Here is a 23,851-nt window from a genome sequence, read left to right as displayed (position 1 = left end):
ACAGCCCCTCTCTCTCACCCTATAGATTTGTAAGACAGCCCCCTCTCTCCCTCCCTATAGATATGCATGTCAGTCCCCCCTTAACTTACCTGTAGTTGTGCTGACCAGCGTAGCCCCTCAGATCAGCAGACAGGAAGTGAAGACTTCCTGCTTCCTGTCTGCTGCACAGCAACAGGCAGCCTAGCGATTGGCTGCCTGTTGCTGACCACTGACCACCAATGACTTTGATCATCGCCACCTCCACCCCCGCCCCCCTTTCCCCTACGACGACCCCCCATCCCCCACCCCGAAAAAAAAAAATGAATGGAAAAAAAAAATACCCACAGCGCCGCGGCCCCCCAGCTCCCCAGGTTGCAGCCTGATCAGCCTAGTGGTTGATCAGGCCTGCCTCTGTGCATACAAAAGAATAAGTTGGAATGGTTATGTTGTATAATAACGTACAATGACTCCATACTAAGTATATTGCTGTGGTTGACAGAAGTCTTGATCCATGGTCAGGGCTTGGCTTGCATAGTATGTCTAGCCACACGTTTTACACAGAAAGTTCTGCAGTCTTGACAAGTGTGTTATATGCGTAGGATAGTGGCACTATATTGTGCTACTACACTACACATTTCATTTCATGACATTATTTTCTGTGCTGATGAAAAAAAATATGTTTGATATATGCACTAGCCCAACTGAGCCTAATCTTAATTTGGCCCTGGTTAAAGTTCTGTGATAGTGGCTGTTGCTGTGTGATTGGCTCTTTTCTTATTGGCTGTGACTGGTCTGATTCTGCTGTGGACATTTTTTTTTACAGAACTTTGCTATAATCAATGCTAATTCGCAAATTAATTTATTGGAAATTTCAGATTCAGCTGCATGGGAAGAAACATCTAAAAGTGTATTTTTGAATATTCACCCCATATAACACACTTAAAATAAAATATATTGAGCAAATATATAACTCAAGCTCTATTTCTTAGTGCCTCCTGACTTTTTACTCTACTGCAGAATAATAATATTATTAATAATTTTCATTTGTAAGGTGCCACAAAGTGTCCGCAGTGCTGTACAGGGACAAATAGTAGGACAGTTCAAGGTATAACATTAAGGTACAATAAACAAGCATCATTATAATTAACGTAGCTCAGCGCACAGCTAATAAGAAAGGATGAATAAAAGTCGGCCCAGCAGGAAGCCTGCTGTGCCCAAGAGTGAGGGCACAGCTACCAGGTAAGAGCAACTGAAAAGGTGCAAAGAAATACAGAAGTGGAGCCAGAGGGCAAAAGGCTCAAGAAGTAGGAGGACAGAGTAGCTGTAGAGCAGAGTTAAAAGTGGTGGAAAAAGGAGATGAGAGAACCCTGCACAAATAATCGCATGAAAAGCTGCGGTTTGGGTGAACTGCGCTTAAGGAAATCATAGCTTAGGCTGGTAGCGGCAAAATCAGGGGGGCAAACAGCGTGAGGTTCCCCCACAAAACCTGCTATCAGCACTAAACTATGACAAGCTAGGCTGGTGACATCATAGCTGAAAATCCATAGCATGGGGTCCCCCTGTCATAATGTCAACTGGCTCTAAGAAGATCCCCCTAGATTTAAGTGAGCAATAAATTGGAAAAAAAGGGTGTGTGGGGAGTTTTTACTTTTAATAAACTATTTTTGTTTACGGTGCTTATTTTACAGTATGTTTACAGGTGCAGTTCCCAGTGAGCCTTGGATACAAGGGTAAGCTGGTGCGTGTAGTTCTACAAGTGCGAGCATGCTGTGGCACTTATGGGTATGCTGGTGTTTGTAGTTCTACAAACACCAATTTCTCCAAATATACTGAACTTTCAATTTAAAGTTTATTATCAACACCCATGGTGTTTTGGAAGACCCCTAGTGTTGTTTTCCTTTGGGTGGAGGGTGGGGTAAGAACACACCTCTGGTGAAACACACTTGAACAACTTTTTGCTTTTTTTTAATTTAGTTTTACTGTCAGCATGGTAAAGGTATTTGACACCATGCAAATTCCAAACAGTTTCTTGTGACCCTAAACACCGGCTAGACAAAGACCAGCCAGCTTTTCCAGCATTCAGTCACCCTGAACAGTAAAACTAACAAGGTTTTTATACATGACACTTCTCCCACAGCCCTAGCTTGATGGGCAGATAACACACTCACCTTCCCTTTAGGATGGAACTCCCATCAGTTACTCTGTTTGCTCTGACTGCAGACACCCTGTCAGTTTGCTGTGGGAAAATACACTTTCAAAGCATGCAAGTTAAACCAAACTTTAAACTATTATTTGTCACACATATGTCTTCAACCAGTTTATCTTTAAATAGGTGCATTGCTGCACAAACATGTTACTCTGCTTGCATGCTTACTCTGCATATTATCAGCTAAATGCTTCCCTTTGTTACAATATAGATATAAATATATATATATATATATATATATATATATATATATATATATATTGTAACCGGGTTTAGGGAACAGGTGCCATCTGCCATCTCCTGGATTAGATGATAGTGTACGGCAGCAGAGAAGTCACACAAATTCAAGGTTTTGGTACCAATGCCCTCAGACAGTTTTATTAAGCTGAAAAACATAAATTAAACTTCAAAATAAACATTTTGTCTGTCTGGCACTAACTAAACACATGTACTTACAATCATAGGAAGATAATTTTCTTCTCAGCTACATGACAGTAATGAGCACTAGAGGGGGGACAGATCTTATACATTGGGTAGAAAAGCCAGCGTACTCCTAATTGTATGGTGTTATATAAGGTAAGTTAAGGTGGAAATCCCACATTTAAAAAATCAATTTTGGCAGCATTGTATCGCTAATTTGCTTTAATAAATAGACATATAATATAGTCTAAAGACTGAAAAGGTCATCCGCATAAAAATAAAATTATATGCTGCCTTTGGACTAAATTGTGTCACTGCTCAGTTTGAAAATGGATATAATGACAGCCTTTCTGGCTTGGATGCTAATGCTGTGTATGCCACCATTTTTAGGATAGTGATTTTGGGGATAAGCTATCAAGTATTTGTGTGTTACAGGAAAAAACAGTATTTAACTTCTGTGCAAAACAGAACACTCATTTGCACCCCTTGCATTGTAACATGGTTTTGTCCAGGAGACTGAACTAAGGATCCTCTTCATTTAAGATCCTTAATGAATCAGGCCCCAAGACCACAAAGTTACCCCAAAATCACTATATATATTATATTAGTGAATCGTAATATAAATGTAAAAACAGACAGTTCAGGTAGGCCAATAGCTGGCCTTTCCACACAAGTATGTATAACTGACATTGATGCAGATTTGGTTGCCAAAAACATCTGTCTTGACAAGACATTGCAATTGAAAATGCACATTCTGAGAAATTAAGAGGACAGAATTTGGCTCTGGCAAGGAAAGCATGTATAGATGGAGATATGATGGCTGACAATTTATGCTACGTTATGGAGTTATGTCTGTCTGTCTCTGTGTTGTCTGTCTGTCTCTGTGTGTGAGTGTGTGTCTATAGTAGGGAATTTAGACTGTAAGCTCCAATGGGGCAGGGACTGATGTGAATGAGTTCTCTGTACAGCGCTGCGGAATTAGTGGCGCTATATAAATAAATGATGATGATGATGATGATGAGTTAGAGAACCATATAGACTGGGTTAATTATTTTTTTTGAAATGGAGAAAGCAAATGCAACGATGAGTTACAAAATCCAAAGACAAGAGTGGACACAAGACCTCAACTACGACAGCGACATTAATAGAGATGTAAAACATGAGAGGCCACAATGTTAAATGGTGCAAGTCAAGATGGCATTGTCCTTGGAAAGGACATGCACATAGTTTAACAAGCCAAGCACTTCAGCGACAGGGATTGACACTTTGTGGTTGAAGTGCTTGATTTGTTTGGGCCCCCACAAAAGCCAGCATTTTGTATTTTGAACTGGAGAATAGATAGAGATGTTAACAAATGAATCATGGAAATTTGAATAACGGTGGTCATTGGTCATCTTGCTCAATGGTGACAGGTATCAATGTTCTCATCATCCTTATCAAAGATTTCTACATGAATTACATTTTCATTTTAAAAAAAGAAGATACTTCAAGTAGGTACTGTTAGGCACCATGTGTGACACATTGGAGAGGGTCAGCACCAATACTTTGACCAAAATTGGTGAAAATTTGGACAGCTGTGAAGAGATCATTAGAAAATAGACTGTAAATAGTAATATAGGAGCTAAAATAGCTCAATATCACATAATTTTACCTCGTTTTCACAATTTTTACTTCAATCCAGATTCAAAACCAAAACCTTTCATGATTTTGGGGCACAACCAAAACATAAAGATGTTTTAATATCAAAGCCACATCTAAAGCCAAAACACAGGGTCAGCGGACAGCTCTACTCTATATATCTAGAACATTCCTGAAATGTTTTAATTTTACTGTAAAGTTTATTTAAGGTATCAGTTTTGTGTGCTACGTGTAATACTGATTTTGCATAGTAATGGGCTCCTGCTCTTGCACCTATATAGCTTGGTAGGCTCTTCGCACCCCAGTACAACACTGTAAAGTCTTCAATTTGAACAAAATTTGTATCATCTCTCTAGAGTTAAAGAAAACAAATTAAAAAACAAACAAATAAAACTCACACAGCTGGCCCAACAGTAATGAAATACCAAATGCATGATGAGATAATACAAACATAATATATTTTCAATTCATTGATTCATTCATTGATTTATTATATAAAATATAATCAATTCCTGGTACATTTTTTAAGTAACTGGGCTTAACAAAACTGACTCGTTGCCTTGTCAAACTGCCGTGCAATCAATGTACTATTTATGTCTTTCTGAAATTGTCTCTGCCTTAAATTCTCATAGCTATCTGGGTAATGTTTACATATCTGGATGAAGTTAACCATTCCATATTTACTTTCAAAGTTTTTACAGAACGTGGAAACTTTCTGTTCAAGGGAGAGTAGAGGAAGTGCAGAGTGCCAAGGAAATTTCTCAACCCCGAAATCCGCCATTCTACAAACCTTAAGTTCTGTCAATACGTGGTCACATCTTCACTTATGTACTTTGAATGTTTTGAAATATATTTTACATACAGAGACAACTTGGGTTTAAACAAGTTGTTTCTTAGTTGCTTTAGTGATGAATCTTCCACACTTAAGGAATGTTGTCTTGACTGACACTTTTGCTATCCTTGATAGTTATTACGATCATCTTATTTATATGAACACAATTTTTTTTTCTTTGTAATAGTGTGGGGAGAAATACAATACACGTCAAATTTCAGCCTTTCATTAGTGATAATGGTCCCACTCTGATGAGTCAAGTGATGACGCCCAAGTACCCACTCGTGTCAAACAATGTTTTTCCAAACGCTGACCCTTTTTCCATATAACAATTTTGTTATTATCTAGCCGGTGGTTTGACTTTAACGCTCATCTGTAATCTATGTAGTGAACTACAAGAGTCAATTTCTGTTGCTTCCCAGGAAAAGACATTGTTTCATTTATCTGTAGTGCTTGGTGATAGCTGCGTTGGCTCTTGTCATTTTCTTTAATCGGTAGCTCTTTGCTGTGTCGGGAATTAAATGTGATTTCGCTGTCATGTGGCTGTGATTCGCATTTCAGGAGAGCAACAACACACCGATAAAACTGGAATGCAAAAAACAAGCAAAAAACATCCCATAATATATATTCATCAAGAACAAATAGAGAAACTAAGCATTAAAACAAAAAAGTATTTTGTTACTTACAAGTAAAATAGAAAATGTGGCCCTAGACAACTTTTGTACTGTGGTAAGCTTCTCTTTGACTTTTTAGGTGTTTATATGGGGCAATATTTTATTTTATTACAAATTTCGCCCTAGCACATTTTCTACCAGAAAGCCCCCCCCCCCCCCCCCCCGACACCCAACTAGCAAGACCTTCAATGTTTGAGATATTCACCCACCTGTCCTACTTTCTGCTACAGTCATAGTTTTCTGCACAGGAGGTAGCAACAGTGCCCCCTGTGGCAGGAGTATGAATGATTTAGGAGACACAGGAGTGAGAATCTCACAAATATAAAAGGATAGACACAACATAAAAGACCAACCTCCTACCAGTTTAAAGCTATCTCTCTTTTGAATAAACCTTTTCCTGTCTCTTCATAAATGTTGCTAGAATTTGCTTTATTAATGAAGGCACAAAAACAGCATGCCTATCTCCAGGAACTAGGTACCAGGATAAGTACCAAGATTGGGACCCCTGAGAATGGGAACTTTGCAAACACAGTAGTAAAGATCCTGCCCATTAAACCACAAGAGTAAAATAAAAACACACAACATTTTCCAATAAAGTTTAATTGAATAAAAGTCTCCTTAAAAAAATCCTTTTAAAGGGTATTTAACTTTAAAAATACTATTTTCTTTCTTGTTCTCTCTATAAAAATAGACGTTGATCTTAAAGTTTATTTGACAGCATGGGTTCCTGAAATGTCTTGCAACAGCTTCTGCAAGGCACAACCATAAATTGCTTTGTTGAACTGTGTGCATGCTACATGCAAATAGGACTGGACAGTCATGTGTAATAATTGATTGTGTGTTAAGGTCATTATCAATCACATGCATTGTTTTATGCTCAACTAAATGTAACTGGTGCAGACTCAGAAATAATGTGAGTAGATATCCTGGACAAGATTGTATCTCAACCACCAGTCTGTCCCTAGCTATCCTGGAAGTCTAGTAATGGACTACAGGGACTCCTCTTAGTGATAGAGGCCGGTCTGCATCTCATCAGAACTGAAGATAAGTAAACACAAATATTTTCTCATCTTTCTCAATTTTTTGACTGGTGAGTTTTTGTGTGTGTGTGTGTGTGTGTGTGTGTGTCAATGTGTGAGAACGGGAAAGTACCTCTGTGGCTCTGCCAGAGTCCTTTGCATAAAACAATTGATTTTTACTCAAGGTACTATAGTCCACATAAAAAAAAATTGTTTATTGATACATTTTTGTCCAAATAGGAAAAACACTCAGATAAAGCCCAACTGACTGATGCACCAGTGGATTGTTTTTAATGGGGATATATTGGATTTTTTGGGTTATTTTCCTTGTAGGCTGACAAATCTTATTTTTTTCCAAATAGATCATGATGGGTCAAGATTTTTTTTTAATTAAGTTAACTTTAATTAATTTATTAATTACTTTTGTTTAATTTAACTTTATTTGAAAGTCAGGTATGTGTCTACTTTTAGCTTTCCCTGGTACAGTGGACAAAGGCCTTAGAGACTGCTATTATACTGGGCCCACTGGGGTGGCAAAGTTGACGCTACAGGGTTCCCAATCTTGATGATTACCCTGACCGCCACAGCCCAGAGGGTTGGGAAGAGCTCCAGTTTATTTCAAAGCAGGGCTGGTAACCTCTTTGTGGGGGAACAAGGTGTTTGTTACATCCATATCCCTCCTGTAGGGGCACCAGCTCCACACTGATTGGCCCTGTGCTGTTTTCTCTTTTAGAGGCCCCTCCCTGTTACAGAGCACAGGCTGTCTAGCGTTAGGGCTGTTTGAGGATTGAAGGGGCACAGTGCACTGATCATGGGAACAGCAATGTTTTATTAAATTGACCTCCAAAGACGTTCATATGTTGTCTTATGCTTGTCTCATTTAGCCTTAAGCAAGGTGCTCACTTAGTCCTCGGAATTGTATATATCAGACAAATCCTTACCTGTTTATTCATAAATATATAAATTAGAGGATTAATAAAGGTGCTGCTCTTGGCCAGAATAGATGGTATGATGCTGACGGTGGGGGAGATTATTCCGGACTTTCCAAATGTTGTAATCAAAGAGACTAAACCATAAGGCATCCAGCAGAAGAGATAGCAAGTGACCATGCACAGCACCATAAACAGTAAGTGGTGTTCTCTCTTCTGAGCTGCTGTCAGGTTAATCCTGCACATCTGTGAAGAAAAGAAGAAATCATTTGAATAAGTCTATAACTCAGAGCTGGGAACCAGTCACTCTAATAGATACAGAACATATCCAATGATGTATATTTCCTTCGCACCTAATGTATATTTGTAACTACACAACATGCGCTCTGTGGACATCTATTCTACTGGAGTATTTATTTTTATTAATCTCTTCTTGTTGGGTAAGCTCAGTAGAGTAAAGAGGCCTCGTGGTGGTGGATTATCATCGCCGAGCCCCCCCCCCCCAAATTTTATTATGTGGCCCGGAGTTGCTATATTCTCCAGGTCCCATAGCAAAATTGGATGGAGGGCTTGGTATTCATTCATAGTTCATGATCATTTTCACCACTGTGCTATCCATCTATTGGAATGAAAGAGCAATACTTAATATTTTACATCAACTAAGAAGCCAATATTGTGGCCCAGTCTCAAACTAATACCAGCAAAATATAAGGATAAATAAGGTTCTTTGCTTATGACTTACCAATAAGTCGTTATAAGCAGTTACACAGAGAAAAAATGCATATATAATTTTTTAAAAATTATATTTACACTTTATAACTGGCCAACACACCTAATGAAGTTACATATTTAGTAGCCCTATCAACATTAGGAATCAGGGGCCTGTTTCATTAAGGATCTTAACTTAAGAAACTTCTTATTTCAGTCTCCTGGACAAAACCATGTTTCAATGCAAGGGGTGCAAATTAGTATCCTGTTTTGCACATAAGTCAAATACTGACTGTTTTTTCATGTAACACACAAATATCAACTTTAAATTTCAGTGTACAAATAAGCTATCAAGTATTTGTGTGCTACATGAAAAAACTTTCAGTATTTAACTTATGTGCAAAACAGAATACTAATTACCAGTACCAGCTGCTGTCACTATAGTAGCAAACATAGTGAGGTTTCCCCTGCCATAGTGCCAATCCAGCCCTAGGCCGGTCAGCACATCGCTGGATCCCTGAGGTGATAACAAAAAAAAATGCGGGTCCCCAACCCCTTATGTTTAACTGAAAAACATTAGGACTATTCCCACACCCCAGGTAACAAAATAGCTTTAATTAACCATTTTGTCTGTGGTGTACTACAGGTCCCAGAATGCCCAGGTCGTCATTAAATGTTTGGGCATGCTTGTGCTTGTAGTACTATAAGTGCCAGCATTCCCATGGCTGCTTGGCACCTAGGGCACACTGGGACCTGTAATACACCTAGGAAAAATGTAAATAATACGCACACACCGTTTTAAAAATACATTTATTTGAAATAAATACATCCCAACCAGGCCCTCATGTACCCTCTTTATTGGTGGGCACCACTGGCATCTTCTTCTTGTATAGATTCACACCTTGGCAAACTAAAAAACTATATGTAACAACGCATACGTACACTGTAAGTGTCTATAAACTATTTCGGTGGCTGCTAAATCATTGGTTCTTACTCAGTGATTAGCTGTAATGTGTCACAGTTATATTTCTCTCCTTAATAGGCTACAAGTATACTGTATATCATTAGTTTGGTGTATTGTTATCCTTGCTTGCATTTACCTTGTCTAACTATTCAGGGGCAATTAATTGCAGCCATTTGAATGAGTATAATTCCCTAATAAGAGCTTTTTTCACTGCAATATTAGTGTTATTGTTACAGAGGAACATTTATACCATAGTGTTATTTGCTTATTCACATGGCCATAGCAGCATAATGTAGTCCATCACCACCACTAAATCCAAATTGATCCACCTAGTATGTTTCGTATAGAGCTTCTTCCTGGAGTCCTCTGATCACCTCTGAAAGCACCCTGGTCCAGGATCTGGCCATGCTGCTCAAGGACTGTGCCCTTAAACCCTCTGGAGGCTTCTTGCCCACTAAACCGTATGCTTTTGGATTGCTTTTACTCTTCATCTAGTGATTGTTGGAGCAGAACCTGCTTGGCCTTTTTCCATCCTTTGTGTGGTTAGTATGAACAGTCTATCTGTGATTCTGACTGGCTCAGTCGCCCCTATATATATGTTGAGGCATCTAGCTACATATAATGTAGCCACTTCTCTTCCTCTCCATTATGTGGTTATAGGGGAAAAAAGTAAACTAATCTATGGATTGAAATGGAAAGACATCAGTAATTTAGAGGAAATTTTGACCACAAGTCCCATTACTACTCTGTGAAGAGAAAATATAGCTGCTAGAGAACAACATGAAAATGCCTAAAATGTTATTCGAAAAGACAGTAAATAGAAAAATAATTTTAAGATTCCACAGAGTGACTTCATATAATGGCTAATAAGGTTCCTTATTAATGTTAAGACTAAAGGTAATGAATATTTTAACAGAAGGTCTCAATTAACTTTTTGATTTCTGTATATATAGCCTCTTCCCCATTATTCTTTCAAGAATCTAAGGATGTCTGACACAAGTGGCTCTTGCAAATACACTTGTCAGGAATCGCGCAGAAAGATCTGGATTCAAACAGCCAGAGTGATTTGACACTACCTGGAATGGAGTTGTGGATTCTAATCAAGGGTAAATATTCACCACTAACCCCCACAAGTATGGGCTTAGTAGCTTCGTAGGCTGCAGTCCTATGGAGAGGTATAGGAGGTAAGACAGAAACAGGCGGGGATGTTAAGGTATCTGCAGGATAGCGAGTTATACTGAACTCTCTGGCATTGATGGAAATAACCAGGAACACACTGGCATGGACAGGCAGAACACTGGAGAGAGATTCACAGGAAACACACTAGAGAAGACAGGAAACCAACTTGACAGACAAGAGACTTAATCTTCCAGGCAAGGTCCCAAGAATCAATAGGCAGATTCCATAAATAGAACCGGACCCGGTAAGTGCATAGGAGGTAGAGATTGTTGGTTCTCTTCAGCTGAGGATGCATCTGACCTCAAGATAGCCTGCAGATAAAATTGTGCAATTCCTTACCAAAGATACTTACCTTGGAAGGTTGGAAGAGCATTGTACCCAACACATTCTAGAATGTAGCATCTGTACAAATTGCCATAGGCATAATTAAACCCAGCAGACAACTTTAGTTCCATCAGTCCTACAATAATCCTCATTCTTCTGGTCTGAGATCTTGCTCCACATTTTCAGTCCATATGGTCAATGAGTTTGGCACTAAAGTTAAAGAAACAGAAGGTGTACAGAGAGAATCTAGTGACAGAAAATGATGTTTTAAGATACGTCTCCATCCTTTTTTCCATCAGTGCTCTAAAGGCTGCTGCATCGTCAATTAGCAAAACTGTCTCCATGCTTAAGCAAACTTCATTCATTGCCGGAGTCAAAACCAGATCTTTTACATCATCTTCCTTAAGTCTGAAGAACAGCAACATTAGTGCCAACAAGCACACCTTCTTAGCAGGTTTTTGTCTTTCCAAATTAAATAATTATTTCACACAAGTTAACCCGTGCATGATACTCATGCATTCTAGTCAAATCAAGCTACTTAAGGTGTTAAAAAGGTTCTTGTCATCTTCATCGCCACACACACACTACGCTAGGCTTTTATATATTAGATAATGCTAAGAATTTAGTAGGTCAGTGTAGTATATAACTCCGCCCAGCAGGTGGCGCTGCAGCTTGAGCACTCTGTCACCCGGTAGTTTTTTCCACACACACACACACACACACACACACACACACTAACACAGCATGTGTGTTCAAGAGGTAAAATTACCTCACGAAAATGAGTTTGAGCCCCCAACTCGTAAATTCAGCCTTTACTACCTCTCCCACAGGGGGAAGGGGGGATGATGGAAGTTAACTGACTTCACTATTATAATTTTTTTGTCAAATAATGTCAGTATACCAAATTTCAGGTCAATTGGATGAGCCCTTTCTGAGAAAATAGTTTTTTCCACACACACACACACACACACACACTAACAGACGCCGCTAGGCTTTTATATATTAGATACTTATGCAAAGGCAAAACATCTTTACTTATTTGCAACATTTTGATCGCCTCTTTTTTTAGCCTCCATATTAAAAGATTCCTTGAGCTTATCCACAACAGGAATATCTGATCACCAGACAGCATAACAGTGAAATCGCCTAACTGCCTATCACTACAACATTACCACAATATAGCAGTATAACAATGCGAAGGTATAAAAGTAGAGCAGAATGACAATATCACAACAGCAGCAAATGCTTATAGACAGCAAAAACCAAACGCTGAGCCAGCTGATTCAGCTGACTATTTTAAATATTTGTGCAGCTAAGTCCTGCCACTAAGTCCCGGAAAGTGAGCCGGAACCCCCATCTTGAAGAGGGGTACAACCATTAAGCTGGTCACAAAACATTGGGAAGTTCTCAAAACTTAAATTACAGATATCAAGTGTTGGCAGCAACATTAATGACCACCATCGCAACACGCCTTGCCTTGGCCTACTGCCGGCCTGTAAGAGAATACCAGCTATCATTTTCTAGAATGTACTAAATAACTAGAATCTGAGTTGTTGCTATAGGCAACATCTTCACTTTTCAAACCCACCGGAAACTCGTAGCTTGATACATTTACCACTTAGACTAGGGGTAAGGGGTGCGTGTTATTTAATTAAGGAGTTTTCTTCTGTCCTATCAGGGAAAATGGGAGCAATACACAGAAGGGCTGGAACGGGATGGCCAAGAAACGTGTCTATCAATGTGTATAAATTAATTAATACAGCTAAAATAACTTGTGTTTGTCAACTTATTTTTTATTTCATACTAATAAGATCCTGTAATAAATGTTTTTTTATTTTTCTTCTGTTTTATGATTGAAAACAAAATTTCAACCTATCATTGTCTCTGCAGCCCCTAGGGACAGGCAGGTGATCCCTACCCAAAATGTGAAATGCATGACTGGAGTGAAGTTGAATGAGTTAAAATAAAAATAAAATGTTTTTACCTACCAAGTATGCTCTGTTTTGCTAGATCTACCAAATGCCTCCAATGGCCCCAGGCTGTTCTGTTCCATACCTCTATTGATCAGACTGTTTTAAACAGGTCTAACAGGTGTCAACTCCTCAAAATACTGAATGTTCGGTTTTGGACTGAGATATCCTTCAACTACTTAGCAAAGAGCTGTAATATTATTCTAACACAGTAAAAAAAACAACTAATTATAGCTTTCGCTGAATGCATGCCAAATTATAAGTGGAGAGGTAGGCAGGGACTGCCTGGCAAGTTTTAGCCTGGGGGGGACCAGATTCTGCTTATCAGCCTATCAGGAACATTTTAAACGGAAGAAAAATGCAGGTGACCCAGTGACCCAGCCTAAGGTAGCCCACTATGGGACTGGCCCTGGGGGCAGATACTCCCCTGCCCCCAGCCTGCCCCTAGAGGTAGGGGAGGATACTTGTAAACTGAAATCTCCAGCATGCCAGTAGATAGGGTGATGCCAAACTGTTCAACCCACCTGTGGTGGCAGGGTATGCCAAGGCCAAGGCTTGTATTTCCACAACATGCTTATTTTTTTTTTTCACCAGAAGGCAGCAAACACATAAAATAAGTTCAAAATTATTGTGAATAGAACCTTCCTTTGGGTTATACATAGTATTTTTATTTATTTATTACATTGTGCACTAAAATGCAGGTCTTCCATATCCTGCCTGGGAGAAATCACATAATATAGCATCCTAACTGCTCATTGCATTACTCTTGGGCAGCTGTAAATTCGGTGCTTGTGTGACTGCTCCACCAGTGTAATATTCTATACAGACTCACATTGGTAGATTCATACCCTGAGACACTATCAGTGATGTCACAACAGACATAACTGAAATGCAATGCTTTATCACTTTACCTTTTTGTATTACAATAGTACCTCTTTAAAACCTGTGGTTGTGATATATCTGGTTTATTTCATTAAACTTTACTTTCTAACTGTAGTGGAAAGTGATGGTAAGTAAGTGGAAAAGGATGTTTCTTCCATCTTCATTATTCACATATGAAAATGTCATTTAACCTAGTCGTTATACAGGTAATACACCAATTTTAGGCTCATGATGCATTAGAGCATTTCTAAACTGATGAAAATTTACAACAGGCAAATAATCTTTATTAACTAAAATAAAATTCATAGACAGCAGCTATTGTTGTTCTAGTTACATGGACACCAATCCCCAAAGAGAAACAAGGGACACGATGCCTAAAATTAAACACGTGACAAACAATGTCGTTAAAAGAGTAGCAACACTTACTAAAAAATAATTTAATAATAAGAATATAAGAAAAAAAAAGTTCATAAAAAATAAAGCATGTTGTTTATCTTTTCCCAGCTCTCATTCTCCTCTTTTCTCTAATAAAACAATAGTTTTATAGTGTACAGAGTCCCTATGTATAAAACAACTATGGCAGCCAAAGTGATTCATTGTTCTGCTGTTTAAAATGAATATACTATAGTGATGTATATGCAGCTTTATATGGTCGCCTACATTTATGGAGCTACAAGAGAAGCTAGAAGAATATTTTACTATCTATGTATAAGTTATCATACATGGATAACATGTAGATTTATCAAATTACATATAACAGAGTGGAGTATTCAATAAGTAAAAATCTCTGGACCATATTCCCGAAGCTTATTTGTGCACACCACAAACTGAAAGTGCATAGCTTTGTGGGTAGGGGGAAAAAAACCTGAAGAGGCGCGCTGGGCATCACAATAAAGAACAACTTTCTACAACTTTACAACCAACCCATTGATTAAATTCAACTTTTCCATTTTTTCCCAAAATACAGCTTAATTATGACTTAATTATTAATTGGTGAGAGAACACCAAAACCATCTTTTTCATATATTGCACTTGTGCGTGCATTTTTAATTTTTTTTTTAAATTGGGCAAAGTGCACTTAGAACCTTACCTTACAGATGTACTTTGCCCATATGGACGTTTTCACAGGATTTAACGGCTACAAATGTTTGATAAATAGGCCATACTTGCCCACTCTCCCGGGATGTCCAGGAGACTCCTGAATTCTAGAGAGCAGGACATTTTCCTGCAGCCTGCCCAGAGCCTCAATGACGCGATTTGCGGCCAATCTCGTCATTTTTGTCCCTCCCCTGCGACAAAATATTGATTTTGTCTTGGGGCCAAAATGAAGTGATTGGCCTCACCCCATCCCCTCCTGGAGGACAAGAAAGGAACGTTAGGATGTATGAAATAGGCCCCTTAGTGTTTAATAGAAGAGCACAGGCTGCATTTAATGAAAATTCCCAAAGAGGCCAATGGGCCACCCAGAAGGAGGAAGAGGGCATTACGTGACCCCCGAACACAACAGCCTGCAATACCTGATTTAGAACCTTATGAAAAAGGCAGCAGATAAATAAATAAACTTCTTTCCTTTTGCATGTTGAATTGTGTGGAGAATTTTGTGTGGTCATTTCTGTACAAAATGTGTGCTCAAATATCCTTTGATATTTTAAAGAAAACTAATAAAACCACAGGTAATATCAGTAGTATAGCATATTTCTCCTTTTCCTTCTTTTGAATGAAATCACAATGTAAGGTAAATTAGAAGTGCACTTACCCCTCGGATTACTTTGACAATGTGCCCGTAGCTAAATATCATGACAAGTAGAGGTAACACCAGACAGAACAGGAACAGGCACATAATGTAGGACACGTTGTTCTGTGACCGAGAGTGCCAGACTACAGAACAGGTGATACCAGAGCTTTCAAGACCATAACTGCTCCAGCCAAATAGAGGCGGCACTGTCCAAAACAGAGAGTAGACCCAGGATCCAACAATGCACAGACAGGCATTTCTGTAGTTAGAGTCGTCTACCTTTGTACACTTCAGCACTGTAAGGTAGCGCTCATATGATAACATGGACAGAGAAACCAGGGACACAATACCTAGAATGAAACATGTGACACAAACTGATTAAGAGTAGCAACACTTCTGAAAACTATACACTCCTAAAATACACAACAATAAAAGAAAAACATGAAAAGAACAATAGTGATAATTAAACAGAGAATAATGTAAATAATTGAAGATTATGTACTGACTCTGCCCCAGGTCCCTGTCGTATGCTGACTTACCTACCATTAGCATGCCCCAATTCGGTTCTGCCAAAGAGCGCACCTTATACTATGCCCACCAGGGATGATAGAAACACTGAGCATGTGCCATGGTTAGCCCTGGTGTTAGATGACTGATCCAGCAGCCTTGTTGCTTCCATTTGTAATTTAGAGACAAGTTGGTTACCATGGGGTATATTTATTTACTTCAGACCCCAAGGGGTAAATTTATCAAGCTGTGGGTTTGAAAAAGTGGAGATGTTGCCTATAGCAACCAATCAGATTCTAGCTATCATTTATTTAGTATATTCTACAAAATTACAGCTAGAGTCTGATTGGTTGCTATAGGCAACATCTCCACTTTTTTAAACCTGTAGTTTAGTAAATCTAGCCCCATGGAACCAAAATGCCCAAACTAAGCCTCTGGGTTTTGTCTATATCTGTGTTCACGAATATTGACTTATGTTAAATGTTTCCACTTAAATGACAAAAGTGAGATACATCACATTCATGTTACACTATGTTCTTGTACAGGTCTGATATAGTATTGCAATTGAGAACATTGGTAATTAGTCTCCAGAGTAGAAAGAAGGAACAAGGACTATCTCTAATACCATTCATCCGCTGAGGATTGGTCATCTGATAGTTAGTGTGCAGTAAGATGAAAGATACAAGCTACAAACAGCCTTGATATACAGCACCTATTAATGTGAGTTATACAGTAGATTGGTCTTTGAGGTTACGTTTGAAGGACATTCTAAGTAGTTTTCTGAGCAAGACATGAGTCTGAAGTGTTTATTTATGACCTAACAAAAGGGAACATATTAATGAGACAATATAATGACCAAACAGGGATGACCAACTGGTAGTCCCAGCTCTGCACGTCCATTTCTATGGCACTTTTGTGGACCTCAGTCTGCATATTGGGTCCATAGCCTTAATTGCATCACATAATTATTTGAACAGATTTCAGACTGTGAACATATATTTATGACTTGTTTATGGCCCTTCTCCTGATAGACACTGCTTCATTGGCTCCAACATTTTGCTGCGGATCCATATAAATAAGATGATTGTGGTACAGAATAATTTTTTCTGATAGAAAATAGGGCTTATGATACAAAATATAGTTTGCAACATACATTTTCAATGCAGTCATTAAGGGGCATATTCAATTGTTGTCGTTACTGCCTAAAGTAACACGGCGCGCACACTATTACCATCATTACGGTAATAGTGCACGTAAATACTGTTATTACGGTACTTTTCTCGCTGGATTTCAGCTCGCGGCTCAGGGAGCTGCGAGCTGAAATCCAGCTTAGTATTACCGTAATAACGGTAATACTTTTAACACCGTGGGCATATTCAACAATTGAATATGCCCCTAAGATTTTTATCACACAAAATAATGTTGTTAATATGCAGTGTGTATTTTGTTGCACAAAAGCAATTTTGTTAATACAAAAAAATATGTAATGACATGTCAGCCAGAAAAGAAACACGATTACCTTAGACGCATAATAAGTACATGTAAAGGTTATAATTAGTCTTATTTTAATAAGTACATGTAAATGTTATAATTAGTCTTATTATACCACTGCTCACAGTGGAGAGAGTGTAATCTCCAATAGTCTACACCACAATAAAAATAACATTTAAAAGAAAATATATAAAATGCATATATTAATGTTTGTACTCTTGAAGCAACAATTAGCCACTAGCATCAATATTAGCAGATTAATATAATATGAGCAGAGAGTCTATGCTGAAACAATCAATGGTAATTGCCAAGGTAACTCATCGGTATCTCAGGAGCAAGTGGAAAAGGAAAGACTGCATGCATTGTAAGTATTCTACAAGAACTCTCCCTCCTGCTGATAATAACCAGGTGCTGGTAAGTCTCACCACTCCAGGAAAAAAAAAGCAGTTTCACGCTATACTCCAGGATCCTAGAATGTGTAACAATCAGTCAGACAGTTCAATTGTCCCCAGCATTCTACTTTCAGTCTATATGTATATTCTGATTAATTACTTAAAAATGTCAACATTTATAAAGTCCTGAATAGACTGAAAATTGGATATTTATATTATTATTAAGTTTATTGGTTAAAACTTGTTTTTAGACAGTAATTAATTTAATTGAAACAATAAAGTTTGTTAATCCTGCCATGAATAACATTTTAATTATATTGTATTATGTATGTCACATTGTGTATGATGAATGTTTAACTACTTTACATAACATACCTCTGGTTGTAACCAGAATAATTAAGAAGTCGGATTCATTGAAACGTAGATTAGATATTTTTATTATTAGTGCGTTTAAGTATGTTTATCATGCATGGCAAACGAAACACATGTGTTGCTTAAATAATGTTATATCAGATGTTAATCAATGAATGCCTGAACTTGATTGGACGAGGGTTATTTAAATACAGGCAGGACTTAAATCTCAACTATCGTTCTGAGAAAAGAATTAAGTGTACTGAAAAGCATGGAGGAGATTATTAATTGGACTGAGCTACAGATCGCCTCTGTGATAAAAGCAGACTGGACTATTTCATCCGGACAGAGTGTGCTGGAGACAAATGAACTGTCTGACGGATTATTATATATACTTTGATGCTGGAGTATCGTATGGAACTGCTTTGTTTCTGAAGTGGATAGAGACATACCAACACCTGGCTCCTTTATACCAGTGGTTTACACTGGCAATTCCCATTGACTGTTACAAGACCCTTTGCTCATATTATATTTATCTGCTAATACTGAAGCTAGTGGTTAAAGGTTGCTTAAAAAGTACAACCTTATATATGCAAATTATGTGTTTTAATACACTGTGGGTTTTTTAATAGTATTTCTGCTATATATATATATATATATATATATATATATATATATATATACATATATACATATATATATATATATATATATACACACACACACACACACACAAGTTAACCCGTGCATGATACTCATGCATTCTAGCCAAATCAAGCTACTTAAGGTGGTGTTAAAAAGGTTCTTGTCATGCATTTGGGCCATAGCTCAGGCCTCAACCACCAACCACTCCCCACTGTCACCCCCGGCAACCACCAACCACTCCCAACTGTCACTTCTCCTTCAAGAAATATATATATATTTTTTTAAAATTTTTATAAACACTTTTAACAATTAACAAATTAAATTAACAAATTAAAAACATCTTAGTATACCAAATTTCAGCCCTTTCTGAATTTTTTTTTCCACACACACTAAGAATTTAGTAGGTCAGTGTATAACTCCGCCCAGCAGGTGGCGCTGCAGTTTGGTTTTATTTTTTCCACACACACACAGACAGACTAACACACGCCACTAGACATTTAGATTATAGATATATATATATATATATATATATATATATATATATATATGATGTAAATTAGTTTGAACCTTTAGAAGAGGAGAAGCCCTGCAGTTATTTTCCCCTTTTAGTTACATTTAAGATTTTTCTGACCATCACATCATTTTGGCCTTGTCCCCAGCAATGAAATCAATATTTTGTCGCAAGGGGGGCGTCATTTGAGGTTCTCATCCTGCCCACTTCCCTTGGAAGTGAGCAGGATGTGGGAGAATTGTCTGCTCTCTCGGAAGTCTGGGAGACCTACCCGGATTTTTGGAGTCTGCCAGACATTCCAGGAGAGTTAGCAAGTATGGAATACCAGCTGAGCACATCCAAGATGGCTGCCTCATCATCTGCAACAATGCAAAGTGCTTTTCTCAATCAATGACACTGTTATGTTTGGTAAAAGGGGAAACCTAGACAATCTATAACCTCTGTATTAGAGTGTACATATAATGACCCAGCCAAAGGCAGCTGTCTGTGCAGCAAAATGAAGGAAATTATTTTAGAACATTCTAATGTCTTGATGTGAAATTGTGCTGTTTATCTTGTTGATGGACCTAATAATTCTTAAAAGAGAACACTATTTGGGCCTGATTCATCAAGGTACATATATTGAGCGCAATGTGCATTTGTAACAGAACACACATAAAACAGATCTGCGCGTGCCCAAATTCAACAAGGAGCGGATCTAAAGATGCGTGCGCTGATGAATACAGGTGTAGGTCTGTCCTATTACACAATACACTGCAGGATGCGTCCAATACCTATGTGGAATATAAATTCTCAAAAGAACACACAGAAAAAAAATATATAGAATTAATTTCACCTGTTAAAAATATAGGCATTAATGACAAAACATTAAAAAATAAAGTGGTTTTTTTTTCATTCTTTTTTTCTCCATGAAATACATTAGGATGTTATTAATGTCTACTCTACATAAGAAATATTTTTTCAGTTGCTACTGATTGCATACACCTGTTATAGCATGCATACACAGGTGTCATCATTGGTAAGCGGCATTTAGACTTTGCTGGAACAAGAGATAAGGATGAAAAAGAAGTATATGAGAGATGCCCAGACCTTAAAGCGGATGCTGCTGTGTGTGCTCGAGATTGGCATGCCCTTACTGCACATTGACTATGGGCAAATGGCCCTTCCCCGTCCCGTTGCCCCCTGAAATTGTAGGCTGTATTGAGTGTCCTTTGCGGTCGAATATGAATTGAATGTGGCTGCGTTCTGTGGTGTATCGTCTGGTTCTGGGCATGCTGATGATATGCAGAAAATTGTCATTTACACACCTTGATGAATCAGGCCCTTTGTCTTTAAAAGTGCTAACAACTCATATGCAAAAGTTTATGTCAATTTGTGTAAAACTGGGTACACACCAGTGCAATGTCTCTAACGATTTTGCTAACGATTGAAGTTCCTGTTGAGCAGGACAATTCATGCATAACCACCTACACAATTTACCTTCAGATCTGGGATTTTTATATCTTATAACCATCTGCTGAAAATAGACTGTTGATCGTGATTTTTAGGAAGTTTATAAAACCAAATAAACAGATACAATGTGTTTTGGTCAGATAAAACATGATTGTGGGAGCGTACATATGCTTGCAATATCTAAACAAACAGTCGTGAACCATGATATTTGCATAGGTATATACCCAGCTTAAGAAGGGCTCCACATTAATTGTAGTCGTACACACACTGGAGAGAGAGGGGACTCTGAGGCTGAGTGAAAAGGCACCCAGAGCACTTTTTTTGGCAGTGCTTACCCTGCTCCGTAACCTCAGGTGGAAATTTAACCTGCGTGTTATTATTTACTGATAAAGTGTCAAAAAGGCAAGATGAAGAATTAAACACTGACCAAGTTTTATTGAAAGGAGGAATACAATTAGTACATGTTATGGTGTTGCAAAACAACTTAGGAGAAGAGAAACAAAAGTGAAGTCTGAAAAATGTCACTTAAAAATGGACTAAACCAATTTTATTGTAAGTGATAACAAAAAAAAAACTGGTGGAAACTGAATTAAAGATAGTGCAGTTCAATAATAAACCTGAGTGACTGCTAACCATATTTTCATTTGGTGTCACTTCCACTAAGGGGTATATTTTTCTAAAATTGTGGGTTTGAAAATGTGGAGATGTTGCCTATAGCAACCAATCAGATTCTAGTTATTTATTTAGTACATTCTACAAAATGACAGCAATAAGCTGATTGGTTGCTATAGGCAACAACTCCACTTTTTCAAACCCGCAGTTTAGTAAGTATACCCCTAAGTCTCTTGATGGGATAAAAAAGAAAAGTTTTCAAATCTTCTCTACACCCTGCTCCCTCATTACATAAGTAAGATATGATGCTTCCATGTATTTATAAGCATACAGATTATGGTGGTGTCACATAGGGGCCCTTTATACCATGCACAGCGTCTAATTGTTCTAAATTGAAATAAATTACTTTTATGATTAAAACAAGGAGGATATCACAGAGCACATTCATCACTCCAGTACTATTTAAAACACTAAAGTAACATTCTGAACAAGTGTCTCAAGTGCTTAATAAGAAAATGCTCTCCAAAGAAAATACATTGTATTTCAGCAGACCTTGTCACACAGTTTTACATGCTCATTATAAACTGTGAGATTTAAAAGCACTCTTTTACTAAATTTATTATTATTTAAACATTAGCCATATACACTTCTGAAACTGTGTCACACCACCGATAACAACCATGAAAAATAGCTACTTCAAATATTTATAATATATAAAGAACTGACTTGGCAACAGGGTTGAGTAAGAGATATAAATGTATAAATAGAGAAGAAATATACAAAACACAGAATGATGAAACAGAAGAAAGTATATAGCTGGAAAGTTAAGATGCTGCGTAAAAGGGAAGTGAAACACCTATAATAAGTTGAGGATTAAGGGATAAATGAATGATGATATAGAAGCCAAGTATAATAAGGAGTTTAACCCTAGTAGGTGTATTAAATGATGGAATACTTACCAAACAAGGAGTTGCAGAAGCCATACCATTTGCAGCCCTGCTGCCCAATCATCCATTCCCCTGACACACTGGCTGCAAAGCTAAACGGAGTGCCGAAGACACAGACCAGCAGGTCGCTCACACTGATATTCAGCAGGATCATGTTGATGGGGGTCCGTATAGCTTCAAACTTCACAAAGATCAACAGCACCAGAGAATTGTACAGGGATCCCAGCACCAGGATACAGCCCAGACACACAGCTACTACATTGTGAGCTGTCCTGCTGAGCCCGACCACTGCTGAGCCCCTGCTGTCACCTAGGCTGACATTAAACAACACGCTGTCGTTGTGCAGACCAAGCACCATCTCCGCTGATCACCTTAAGTTCCCCCTCCGCTTTGTTTGGATACTTGCGCGGGGCCAGGTACCAGTGCAACCCATGACAGGCGCTACACATTTTATATCATGTACTGCGGAATGTTCAAGATAAAGGGAACCTATTATACAACTCCCCCTTTGTGTAGGATTCGCTTATAGATCCACATGACGCTGGAGGGTGGGAGATGTGTATACAGGGCACTGCAGCTGCATGGCTGCAGGTGTGTGGAGTTGTGAGCAACCTTGAGTCATTTAATGGGGCTATAGGAGGGATTGTATGTGTTCTGCTCCGGATCACTTCTCAGTTAATAAAGCTAATCATAAAGATTAAATTACTTTTTGTAGCCTATGCAGGCACCGAGACATATTGCTGTTTGTTTGGCTTAACCTCAACCAGAATACATATCTAATTATAGGTGTTTTGGTTTTGGATATGAATTAACTTCGTGTTTTGGTTTTGGCAAAACTGCCCTTGTGTGTTTTGGTTTTGGTTTTGTATCCCTATTTTTTTCTAAAATCCCTATTTTTTCTAAAATGACATAATTTTGCTCCCCCCCCCCCCCGATACATTATTATTTTTAATCTCAATAACACTAATTTCAAGTCATTTGCAGTCAATTTTGACCACCTCACAGGTCACAATATTATTTTCATACACTTTCAAACAAAGACTGCAACAGTTCTTGCCAGTGATAAGAAGAAGGTCATTGTCATGCCTGAGCATAAGACCAATAAATCCACCTCTTATGTGTGGAATTATTTTTACACAAATCCTGACAACAGTTGTCTAACCATTTGTAACATATTAAAGCCACACTCAGTAGAGGTAGGGACCTTAACCATCTAGGATCCTCATCCATGTTACACCATTTGAAGCGAGTTCACTGCTGCTGGGGGTGGATCTTCAACCCAGAAGCAGACCAAGAAGAAGACTACTAGTAGTTTACAACAATTGACTGTTAAACAATCCTTTGCAAGAGGAAACAAGTGTGAAAGCTGTCACCCAGTCGCAAAGCGGGTCACAGACGCCATGGCGACTATACTAGTATCAGATCTGCGTCCAATATCCACTATTAATGCAGCTGGTTTTACACAGTTACTTGAGGTTTTCTGT

General features: G+C 38.2%; 1 protein-coding gene across 1 annotated transcript; it reads right to left on the bottom strand.

The window, feature by feature from the left end:
* Window positions 1–4,241: 4,241 nt before the first annotated feature.
* Window positions 4,242–22,784, bottom strand: LOC142101558 (pinopsin-like). The gene is made up of 4 exons (XM_075186004.1): window positions 22,380–22,784; window positions 15,481–15,809; window positions 7,710–7,943; window positions 4,242–5,660 (listed from the first exon to the last, which is right to left on the bottom strand). The coding sequence occupies exons 1-4, from the start codon at window positions 22,723–22,725 to the stop codon at window positions 5,445–5,447; spliced, it is 1,125 nt and encodes a 374-aa protein (XP_075042105.1). The 5' UTR covers window positions 22,726–22,784; the 3' UTR covers window positions 4,242–5,444.
* Between the last annotated feature and the right edge of the window lie 1,067 nt (window positions 22,785–23,851).

Source organism: Mixophyes fleayi, chromosome 9 (genome assembly GCF_038048845.1).
Source record: "Mixophyes fleayi isolate aMixFle1 chromosome 9, aMixFle1.hap1, whole genome shotgun sequence".
NCBI lineage: Eukaryota > Metazoa > Chordata > Amphibia > Anura > Limnodynastidae > Mixophyes > Mixophyes fleayi.
The sequence above is the reverse complement of the archived record's forward strand: the minus strand, read 5'-3'. Positions and strand labels throughout refer to the sequence as shown.